At 45.1% G+C, this 12,077-nt stretch overlaps 1 protein-coding gene across 6 annotated transcripts in view; it reads left to right on the top strand.

The window, feature by feature from the left end:
* Nucleotides 1-366: 366 nt before the first annotated feature.
* TRMT2B (tRNA methyltransferase 2 homolog B) overlaps nt 367-12,077 on the top strand; it is a 38,002-nt gene continuing 26,291 nt past the window's right edge. Inside the window, exons 1-7 of one of the 6 annotated variants that reach the window (XM_046673158.1) lie at nt 558-601; nt 2,150-2,394; nt 4,447-4,716; nt 5,859-5,913; nt 7,249-7,383; nt 8,189-8,288; nt 9,297-9,367. In XM_046673158.1, the coding sequence (XP_046529114.1) occupies nt 4,496-4,716; nt 5,859-5,913; nt 7,249-7,383; nt 8,189-8,288; nt 9,297-9,367 (582 nt within the window). In that variant the 5' untranslated portion in view covers nt 558-601; nt 2,150-2,394; nt 4,447-4,495. Of the gene's footprint in view, nt 602-2,149; nt 2,395-4,446; nt 4,717-5,858; nt 5,914-7,248; nt 7,384-8,188; nt 8,289-9,296; nt 9,368-12,077 lie in introns of all 6 variants that reach the window. The other 5 variants (XM_046673160.1, XM_046673156.1, XM_046673157.1 and 2 more) reach the window with 5 other exon arrangements.

The following is a 12,077-nucleotide window of genomic DNA, read 5'->3' on the forward strand; positions in this document are numbered from 1 at the left end:
CAGCCATGCTGTGGTAGGCGTCCCACGTATAAACTAGAGGAAGATGGGCACGGATGTTAGCTCAGAGCCAGGCTTCCTCAGCAAAAAGAGGAGGACTGGCAGTAGTTAGCTGAGGGCTAATCTTCCTCCAAAAAAAAAAAACAAAAAAAAAAACCACTCTTTTGGCTCAAAGGCTTAAACGCAAGCGTCCCTGCGATGGGGAGCACTACAGTGAGAATTTCTCTCTGATTTTGGAAGCTTATCCAGCTCAACCAACGGGACGGGACAGTGAAAAGAGCAGGCAGTGGGCGGGGTCGCGGGGAAAGGAGGGGAGCTTAGGGAGGGAAGGCGGTGGGCAATAGGGCGATGAGTGCTTTTGAGGAAGGTCTCTAGAGAAGCCCGTCCCGCCCCCGGCGAAGTAGGGAGGGGGCTCTCGGGGACCCGTCGCCTGGGCGCGCAAGCCGGCGGCGCATGCGCGGAGCCGGTGTCCCGCGGCGGGTGCGTCGCGAGCCTGGGCGCCCTGCACACCAGGAAGTGACTCCCCAGCGGGTGCGGTTCGGACCGTTCGCTGGCCTTTTCGTTTGCCGCCTTAGGTTTGTAAGAGGATTTATTGGTTACGAAGGTAAGGAGGGTCCATGGAGAGTCTCAAAACCTGATCTCACCCTTCCTGTACAGAAAACTGCTTCTACGCCAAAGTGCCCGCGGGGCGGGGAATTGAGAAGCGGGCGGGCTGGGGACGCGGATGCGACCGCCGCCGCCGCTGGTTGCTCCCGGTCGCGTCCAGCTCTGCGTCCGCCTGTGCTCCGACCTCGTCCCTCCACCTTCCTGGTCTTCCCTGGCCGTGCCTCCCGCCCGTGGTCAATGGTAGCCTTTCCTAGTGTCTCTTGTTTGGTAACCCTTCCTGCAGACCGGTGGGCAGGACTTGCCGAAAGAAGAGGGGGCTGGAGGGGCTGGGGAAGGGGTCTGATGGGGGAAGGAAGGACCTGACTGCATGTGGGGTGCAGCCAGGACGCAGCGGTAAAGCCAGCTGTCTGTCTGGTTTAGCCAGGAACCGTGTCTGGGGCCAGGCCGACTGGATGAAGGGCTGAGCAGAGAGTGTAAGCAGGACCCTTGTCTGTGGGTGAACATTTTGCTCCAAGGAGATCCTTGGCACTGCACATTGACACCTGCCACGTAGTCTCTGATTTGAACCTCCCTGAGCATTTCAGGCAGGTCAGCTAGCTATTGCAGCCTTAGAGAGTTTGTGTACTTTCCTATCTGGCAGCTCTGGGCCCTGGGTCTCTTCCCGATCAATTCCTGAGGCAGAAATAGAGTAATTGTCACACACTTTTTTTTTTTAACCCAAGCATTTTATTTAAAATAGGAGAAACTATGAAAATAAAATAGTCTTTTCTGTGAACAAATGTCCCCTCTGACGTCAAGAAACAAAGAAACGTAACTCACTTTAACTAATATTACTGTGCTGCCTTGAAAAGTGTATTTCACATAAATTACTAAATATGATGAAAGGCTCTTTACCAGTAGAGATCACTCGTTGGCACCTTGAAATAGTGAGGTCCTGTTTTAGGCTAGACCTGACAATTTGGAGGAAGAAACCTATATGGACAAGGGCCCTCCTGCTAGGGTACAGGGCAAGTGGAGCACAGTCGTGGTGGCAGTCACCAGTGAGAGGACCCACACACAAAAAAGTCTAAATCTTGTGGGGTAGGGATAGCTATCTTTAAATTCCTCAGCTCCCCTGTCTCTCCTCTGCCAACTCCCAAATGGGCCTGCAGCTTCCTTCATCCTTCTCTGCCAGCTGGAGGGCCAGGGCCCCTTTCTTGGACCAGCACCACTCCCTCCCCCTGTAGTCTTGGCCTTCTCAGCCCACTCTTCCCCCAACCATCCTTTATTCTTTCTCTCCTGCCTCTTCATTCATTTCCTCTCTCCGGCTTTTGCTTTTCTTCGTATCAAATACATATAGTTGTCTCACCTTGGAAAAATGTCCATCACAGGTCACACACTTTTGATGGTAATAACAGGTGGACGAGGGCAGGGCTTAAGCTTACTGCACTCCAGCAGGCATTAGTGTAGAAGTTTAGGAAAGTCTTTTTCTGTGTGCATTGTTTTCTAAGTTTCCCACATAATCGTACTTATCCTCAGCACTTGTGTGCATTATACATCTCATCAGTTTTGCAGGTTGGACTTGTTGAGGCACAGAGAAGTCAAGTGACATGCTTTGACTCAGAGCCTCAGGAAGAGTGGTGACACATGATGACCTGTGGTGTTTGGCACAGTCCTCAGCACTTCATGGATATATGAGCTCATTTAATTCTTACCACAACCCTGAAAGATACGTGTTATCAGTCCTATTTTTATAGATGGTGACACTGAGATTCGTAGCGCTTAAGTAACTTGCCCAAAGTCACAACACTGGTGAGTAGAGCTGGGATTAGAACATGGCGTCAAAGCCCATGTTCTTAACGACTTGCCTCTTCCTGGGAGTTGGGTGGAGGGTATCATAAACACCTGAACTCTGGGCCAGCTTCAGTTTCTTCTGTTCCAAATTTGAAATCCCCCAAAATGCTTCCATGCTGTGGCAGTTACTTTCTTTAGTACTTGGTGAACATACAAAATGGTATATGGGCTAAATTTTACAGCACTCATGTCAGCATCCTCTAAGTTCCCTGGTGATCGTGGCATACTAATTTCCCAGTAATAGAAGGAGCCATGGGAGAATCTTTGTTAATAAATCTATTATATACATTGGGCTTTTAAATATATATCATTCTGAATTAAGGTATGACTTAACATTGGTATGAAATCTAAGGTAGAGGGCAGGGGCAAAAAGGTAATTTTACGGCAGATCAGTAAGGTGTCCAGCCAAGTCCATTCATGTGTCCTGGGTACTGAAAAAAGTTACACAGCAGTAATCTGGCGCCATAAGGTAAAAAGGTAACGACACAGAGTCCTGTGTTGGAGGAAGAGGAGTTGCTTCTTCTTTGCAAAAGGAGGCCCTCCACTTGTTCTGACTCTTCCAGCTTTTGCCCCATAGTTACTCTTACTGTCCCTTTCCCCTGCTCCCCTCCCTCATTGCCACCCCCACTGAGTCCCACACTGTCTTTAAACATCATGAGAGTTAAAATCAACAGGTACTGAGTTTTTGCCAGGTAGTGGACACTGTGCTCAGAGCTTTACAAACATCATCTCTATTCGATCATCTGCTAAGTACTTTTTATGAATTTATCCTTTATTTAACTCCTACACCACTATCTGAGGTAGGTACTATTATCATCTCCATTTTACAGATGAAAAAGGAAGCTCAGAGGGAATGCTTAACTTGCCAGAGGCCACCTGGCTAGTAAGTGGTGGAACCAGGGGACCGCCCAGGTCTGCACGCCTAAGATCTCAAACCTCCACTTGTCCCTACTGCCTGCCACTTCCCATTACCTTATTTCCCTTCTTTCTTTGGCCTCAGACTTACTGGATTTGTCACTGCCTTCCTGGAAGGCATCTCCCTTGGCCTCCAAGCTCAGCACTCTCCTGGTTCTCCTGGGTCACCAGCATCTCCTCTTGCTCTCCAAACATTGCTTTTCTCCCAGCTTTAATCTCTGGCTTTTTGCTCTTCTCTTTACTGAAAGCTTTTTTAAAAAAAAATCGTACAGTGTGTACTTTAACTTAGAGACACTTGACCCAGTCTGTAGCCCGGGCTTCTCTCCTGACTTGCAGCCCTGCTCCTGTATTCACTTGTTAGACCTACCATTTCGAACACGTGCCTCAACCACGAATTCGCTTATCAGTTTCCTTACTTCATCTTTATTTTTCTATGTAAAGCCTCCATCAACTTACTGTTGCCTTCACAATGAAGTTTACATTTTATTCAGGCATTAAAGTGCTTCCTGATCTCTCTTTGGCATAACGTTTCAGCACTATCTCCTCTGTTCCCTAAATGAGCTGCCGTTTTAGGCAGACCAGTCTAGTCACTGTCCTGGTTCACCCCCTCCCTGCCATCCTTTAAGACCCAGTGCATGGCCTGCCTGCTCTGGGAAGTCTTTCCTGAGTGCTCATTAGGAACCAAGTATATTGTGTTGTTTATTATCTTTTCCTCTGTCCGCACTTAATTAAATTGTAATCCCTCCAATATCTACTGTGGTGCAGTGCTTGGCACATAGTAAGTGCTTACTGAATAGTTGATCGATTAGTTGTTGGGTAGGAGGGTAGAAGATGGCAATAGAAGTGTATCTAGAGAGTTAAACTCTTTCTGGAGGACAAAGACTATATTTTCCTCATCTGTTTATTTTGGGAGCCTAAGCCAGTGCCTGGCCCGCAGTAATTCAGTTCTGCTCAGCAGGTCTGCTTTTACCAAGTGTTGGCTCTGTGCCAGGCACTGTGCTAGGCGCTGGGCTTCCATAAAGGTTTGCAGATGAATAAAAGGTTTGAGAATTGTGCCTCTGTTTCCCAACTTCTAAATGTCCACCTTTCATGCAGGTGAATCTCAGTGTTTCTGTGGTTGGCGGGTATTAAGAGAAGAGTCCCAATGCACAGCCCGAGATGTTTCCTCTCCAGGGCGGATATTTTCTCCAAACCAGGACTGCTCCCCTGGTGTGCCAGAAAACCTCCAGGTTGGTCACAGCTCTTTTTGGGCTCAGCATGTAAGGGAAACTTCACCCACGTGATAGCCAAGAAGTGTCAAAGAGGACAGAAAAGTCAAAAGAAACCAAGTCATCTTGGACCACTAGATGGTTCCTGGCAGGAAAGGTAAGCCCCAGGCTGATGTCCTTTCCCCTTAGCAAGTCTGAATCTCCAGGCCTGCTGAAATTCTGTGTTTCTTTTTTTCTGAGGAAGGTTCGCTCTGAGCTAACATCTGTGCCAGTCTTCCTTTATTTTGTATGTGGGTCACTGCCACAGCGTGGCTGACAAGTGGTGTAGGTCTGTGCCTGGGATCCAAACCTGTGAACCCGGGCTGCCAAAGCAGAGCACATGGAACTTTAACCACTACGCCATGGGCCGGCCCCTGAAATTCTGTGTTTCTGATGTAACTAATGTGTCATTCCAAGGATTCCAAGGGGGACCTCAGGCAGGATACCAAGGGCAAACTTGAAGACATCTAAGGAATGTTGGTGTAAATGCTTTGGGGTTATAGAAAATGTTCTCCTTGCCTTTCTGTGTGTTTTTGTAGAAAGGAGATATTAAAGTGGACCCTTGTCCCTAGAAAGGTCCAGGGCAGTTGTGCTGAAAGCCAGGGACCCAGAGAGAGATTAGATGGATTAGAAATGAATAGTCCCATTGCAGCCATGCAAACACAGATATACCTCATTTTATGCAACAAATGTATTTTCTAAATCAAATTATATATTTTTTAAAGGTTTTATTTTTTCCTTTTTCTCCCCAAAGCCCCCCAGTACATAGTTGTATATTCTTTGTTGTGGGTCCTTCTAGTTGTGGCATGTGGGACGCTGCCTCAGCATGGTTTGATGAGCAGTGCCATGTCCGCACCCAGGATTCGAACCAACGAAACACTGGGCCGCCTGAAGTGGAGCGTGCAAACTTGACCACTCGGCCACGGGGCCAGCCCCTAAATCAAATTATATTTTAAAAGCATTAGGGAGGTGAGCTATTTAAAGGAACCCAACAGTGAAGCCTTTTATAATATGATTAATTACCCCCTGATAAATCTGGATTTTTCTTGTATTAGGTTTGCCCACCTGTTCTGCTTTGTTAAGTAGACAGGACCAAAATGGGCTCTTCTCCCAGACTCTGTCTCCCCGGGGGCGTGAGAGTTATGTCTTCTGAATGATAAGTAAAATGCCAGAGAAAATGGTGACAGGAAGTACTTATGCATCATAGGTGCTCACCATGTATTTATGTAGTAAATGAAGTGCCTGAATTATTTATTCAAGGCTGGCCGATGTTGTGACGCCACTCTGGAGGCTGAGCTATGAAGAACAGCTCAAGGTAGGAACCCAGCTGAAGTCTTCACTCCTTCGTTCCATCAAGTGGGTGGTGCTAGATTTGGAGGCGGCTCAACTGGACAGCTCTACCCAGACACCAATGGGCCCTTTAAACTCAATATGCTAATGATTCTGAAGTTTCAACTTTAGGCTAGTTACGTCTTCCAAACTCTACAGCTATATATCCAAATGCCTATTTCCTTTCTTTCTTGCCTTTTTGTTATTCTTATAGCTCTGTGTGTGTGAGTTTCAAGTGCTCTTGCCGCTTCATATCTAGCTGCACTTTCTGACACGGTAGCCACTAGCTACGTGTGGCTATTTGAATTTAAATACAGTCAATTCTGCTATAATGCTTGTTTTGAAAACGGAAATTTGTCCCAACAGATTGGTATATTAGGGAGCAATTTAAACATAATGCAGATTTCACGTTTGCTTAGGAGTGATTTCATCCGCGGGAAGCACCAGATGAAAGAAGAAACTGCACCCAGCTCAACTGAGCTGCATAAGAGTACATCAAATGAACACGTGCACACACCTCAGACATCTACCTGCTCCCTCAGTTTGCTGAGTGTGTTATGAGCCACATCCATTCATGTCTGCTGTGAGAATTTTTCGTTCCAGTCACATAACCCTCCATTCACCACTTCATGATAACTCACAAGTAGGCAGCCGTTTCTACAAGCAAACTTCAGGTCTTTGTCAGGGTAAAGTGCCATCCTTATTGTAATATTTATACATTTCTTTACCATTTAACCTATAAAACTGTACTATTTTTATTAGGTTCCTATCTTTTCTCTGTGTGTTACTGATGAGGTGTTGGGATGTGTGTGCCCAACCCCATTTTTCCCATGAGCCCTGTGATTTTTTTTTTTGAGTGATTTTGCACAGCATGGTGTGGGAACGCTTATGTCACGTTATAGCAGAGCTGTGTAAGTTAATTAAAATTTACTAAGATTAAAAGTTCAGTTCCTCAGTCACACGAGCCACATTTCAAGTGCTCAGTAGCCACATGTGGCTAGTGGCTGTCATATTACATAGAACATAACACCAACATAGAACATTTCCATTATCATAGCGAGTTCTACTGGACAGTGCTGGCGTATAGCTTGAGTGTTCAGTCTGAAAGGTCAGATAAAATGATGCACTTAAACAGAGCTCACTTTTGACCTTTTGCCAATACCTTATTAGATCTGTTGCTGTTCCATCATTCTGGATTCCTTATCTGCTGAGACCATGACCCAAGAACCAGTGGGACAACCTTCTCTTATCCTGTTTGTTTTCCATTCTTTGAGGTGATACTGCGAAAGTCTTTTGTTTCATTGCTTGTATTCTTTTGCAGGTGAAATTTGAAGCTCAGAAGAAAATTTTACAAAGACTAGAGTCTTATCTCCAAATGCTCAACGGAGTCAACGTGACAACAGCTGCACCTAAATCCAAGGGGCTCTGTTGTCTTCTCCATCCTATCATACCCTCTGTAAGCCCTCACCTCCCTATCCTTTATCTCCTTTGTCCGCTTAATAGCTAATAATATCAGTCAATACTTACTGGGCACTTGCTGGGGATCAGGGTCTATGCTAAGTGATTAACATGCATCATTTTCTCGTTTACTGTTTACAGTCACCCTGAGGGGTAGACACTGTCCTTTTACAGATGAAGACATTTAAGTTCAGAGAGATTAAGTAATTTGCACAAGGACGTACGTCTAGAAAATTCCAGAACTGAGATTTATACTCAGGTCTATCCGATGCAAAGCCCACTTTCTCAACCACTACGCTACTACCTCCTTAGAAAGATTTCGACCTTGGAAACCTAGTGAGGCCTTAGAGAGGCAGAATTTAATTTATGGCAGAGGTTGGCAAACAGTGGCCCTCAGGCCATGTCTATGCCACCGCTTGGTTTTGTAAATAAAGCTTTATTGTAACCCAGCCAAGCTCACTTGTTTATGGATTGTCTATGGCTGTTTTTGCACTAGAATGGCAGAGTTGAGTAGTTGCACCAGGGACCATATGGCCTGCAAAGCCTAAAGTAACTTACTCTCTGACCCTTTACTGAAAATGTTTGCTGACTCCTGCTTTATGACAAGATTGGAACTCCTGTCTGCTATGGAGTATCCATGGAGTGTCGTGATCTTCTCAGCCATGAACTTTCCCCTATGCCATACCTTTCCAGCAAGCATTTATTTGTTCTCATTCAGTGAACATTCTTTCATTCCCTGTATTATTGTCCTCCTTGGTTTCATTTGACCTATTTTCCCTCTCCTGTCATTGTACCTTCTCCAGCCTGTCATCGATGGCTATCGAAATAAGTCCACCTTCTCTGTGAATCGAGGTCCAGATGGCAATCCAAAGACCGTGGGGTACTATCTGGGAACTTGGAGAGGTCAGTCAAAGGCTGTGACTAGTAGAAATAACAAACCAAGGAATGAGAGGAAAGGGAACAGGGCAGAGACCAGCGTCAGTGGGAGTGGAGAGGAGTGGGAATACCGTGGCTCCAAAGGAGAAGGGTAAATGGGAGTCTGGTGCAGAACATGAGCACAGGGTTAATTGTGGATACTTTTTGGTGGCTATCATTATAGTGCTAGGAGTCACAACCCTCGCCCTTTCTTCCTCTGAAAGCCATATGCCTGAGACTTAGTAAGCACTTAGTAAATGCTAATGTTGTTCCTGCTGCTCTGTCATCATCATCATTTTATGCTACTTTCTGTTCTGGGAGCAGTCTCCTCCTTATTAGAGAGTTGCCTTCTCTATCTCACATCCCCATATCCCTGAAAACTAGTGCTTTCTGAGATTAAATCTGCCTTAAAAGAATTGGTGAGGGTGGTGAGTGCTGGTAAGGGAAATCACAGTGGCATATTTCTGAGACTTAATTCCAGTATCCATTCCCAGATTCCATTCCTGAACTTTCTGTTTGCCTATTTTCAATAAATCCACTTGAAGCACCATCATTTTACATTAGTCACACTGTTTAATATCCATATGCCTTAAACTATAGTTCATTAGGGCAGGCACTTGGCTTCCCCCCCCCCCGTGTGCTGAATTAAATGAGTATATGATGTCAGTGTCCTATTATTCAGCAACAGAAAAACAAAACCCATTACATTTTATTTCCATCTTAAAATCTGAACAGAAAGCAGACATTGTCATACTGCACATTTGTGGCATGAGAGAAAATATTGCAGACTAGCTCCTTTACGGATAAGCTTCTTAATGGCTAGACCAGGAAACAGGTTTCGTCTGAAAAGTGGCCTTGAGCTTGAATTAGGTACTTTGCTTCTTCATATCTGCATATGCCTCTTTGAAGGAGGGAATTTGAGTTGCCAGACATTTTCTTCTAAATAATCTTTTAGGAAGAATACCATATAAATCAAATTCTTTTTTCTTTCCATAGACGGGAACATCGTCTGTGTACAGTCTAACCAGCTGAAAAACATGCCTGAGAAACATAATCAAGTGGCCCAGGTAATAAGGAACAAGGGCGTATTGAAGATGACCCACGGTATTGCAGTCTGTAACGACAGCGCCCCTGACAGTTTAAAAGTAGAGCTGCTTCTAGTGCTACAGGGCAGGAGGGGCTCTACTCTGAAAGCGCACCTCTTAATGTGGAGAGAACATTGCTAGTGTTTCATTTCAGGGAGAGTGGAGAGGAGGAGAGAGAACTCCATCCATTATTGCAAATGTCAAGCATCCAGGGAATTTCCTAGGAGGGAAATGATAGGAAAGAGAGGTACTGATGAGGGCAGAATAGCAAGTGGCAGGTGTCTGAAATATTCGGAAGGCTAGTGTTTTCGGTAAAACAGAATTGAGAAATAAGAGATGTAGGAGTGGTGGTAAGGTCTACATCATGAGGTTGGCCTCTGAGACATTTTTATATCCTTTTTCATGCACCCACTATTGATTGAGTGCCTACCATGTGTCAGGCAGTGTGCTTGGAGCTGGAGATCCAATGGTGACTCAAACAGACATGGTGTCTGCCCTCATGAAACTTTAAAAAAAAAAAAGGCAGAAGACTTACTCATGAGGACTGAACAGGACTCCCAACTGACGCTCTTGTTCCCTGTTAATTCTCATTGGCACCCACCCTCCTAATGATTCAGGTTTCTGACACTTGGGTGGTGCCTTCTGATAGGCCACATCTTGACCTCCAAGATTTCCCTGCTAGGACACATCTCCCTTTGTAGGATCATTCTCCGGAAATCCTACATGGCCCTTCTCAGCTTCTTCTCCCATTCTCTTCAGTGACTATTCTAAACTCTTATTTCTCCTCAAATTTCCTACCCCGTTGCCCCTACCCCTGCTCTTGGCAGATGACTGTGCTTGGTTTTTCACTGGAAAATGAAGGCCATCAGATCAGAACTCCCTTAGCTGCTTTTCCTACCATCTACCAATTTTGCTGAAATCTTACCCCTCCTTTCCTCGTACGTCAGTGAGAGGCAGTAGGTCCTTCCCCTGTCCAAGGCTATCCTTCCTTGAAATACCATCTTCCACTCGTCTCCTCCCTCCCCAGAATCCTTGCTCCTTCATTACATACCCTCTTTGTCCTGTTTCTTTACCTCCTTCCCCCCCCCTCTTTCAGCTTTTTCAGTTCATAAACATTAAATATCTCCAATCTTTTAAAAAAATCTGATGGTTCTTGCTTCTGACCCCAACACTCTGTAGAAATTGTAGATGCAGAAGTCATCAATGACCTTCATTTTGCCAAATCCAATGGACGCTTTCTGCCTCCAACTTACTCAACTTTTTTCTGCCTTTGGCACCACTTATTCTTATTTCCCTCCTTGAAACGCTCTCTTTGTTTGGTTTCTGTGATACTATTCTCTGATGGTTTTCCTCCTGTCTCGTTGGCCACTTCTTAGTCTTTCTCATGGGATCTTTTTCTCCTCTCCTTTCTGACTGTAAGTGTTGGTGTCCCCCAGGACTCTGTCCTTGGCTTTCTTTTTTAATATATTTATGGGCGACTGCACCCAACTCTAGCTGATAACTGGAATAACTGCCTATAAATTGACAACTCCTAAACTTATATTTGCATTCCAGCTCCCTCTTGAACTTCAGAAGGTGTGTTTCCAAAAAGCTGCTGAATGTCCTCACTTAGCTGTCCTGCAGAACTCTTCAAATCAGTATTGCCCTAGATCAAGATTTCTCAACCTCTGCACTATTTTTCTTTTTAAAGATTGGCCCTGAGCTAACATCTATTGCCTATCTTTTTTTTTCTTTTTCTCCCCAAAGCCCCCTACTACCTAGTTGTATGTTCTAGTTGTAGGTCCTTCTAGTTCTGCTATGTGGGACACTGCCTCAGCATGGCTTGATGAACGGTGCTAGTTCCGTGCCCAGGATCCGAACCGGTGAAACCCTGGGCCACTGAAGAGGAGTACACAAACTTAACCACTCGGCCATGGGGCCGGCCCTCTGCACTATTGACATTTTGAATTGGATAATTTTTTGTTGTGTAGCGCTGTTAGGTGCATTCTAAGATGTTTAACAGCATCCCTGGCCTCTACCCGCTAGATAGTATTAGTTATGACAGCCAAAAATGTCTCCAGGTGTCTCTTGTAGGGCACAGTCGCCTCCACTTGAGAACCACTGCCCTAAGTTAAACTTATCCTTTTCCCTTTCCAAATGTGCTTCTTTTTTCTCACCCTGGTAAGTAGTAGCACCATGTATTAGAAACATCTAGACTCCTCTGTCTTAATCCCCTCTCCCTCCTCTGCTACATCTAATCAATCTCCAAGCCTGGTCAGTTTTCCTTTCTACAAATACCTTGACCCCACCCTCTTCTCTGTTTCTACCAGCATCATCACCACCACCACTCTAGTCCAAGCTACCATCTTCTCTCACCTCCAAACTGGTCTCACTGATTCCAGCCTCCTGGCTCTGTGTGTTCTCCACACTACAGCCAGAGCTGTCCGTAAAATGCAAATAACTGTATACATGGATACAGTGATGGATGGTAATTAGTCTTTGGGTGGTGAACATGGTGTAGTCTTCACAGAAATTGAAATATAATGATGTACATCTGAAATTTATATAATGTTATAAACCAATGTTACTTCAATTAAAAATGCAAATACAATTATACCACTCTCTTGCTTAGAATTCTACAGTAGTTGCCCAACAGCTTTTAGAATAATGTTTAAATTCCTTTAAAGTGCACTTCCTTTGCGCTTGCAGATCT

The sequence above is a fragment of the Equus quagga genome, chromosome 10 (genome assembly GCF_021613505.1).
Source record: "Equus quagga isolate Etosha38 chromosome 10, UCLA_HA_Equagga_1.0, whole genome shotgun sequence".
Lineage (NCBI taxonomy): Eukaryota > Metazoa > Chordata > Mammalia > Perissodactyla > Equidae > Equus > Equus quagga.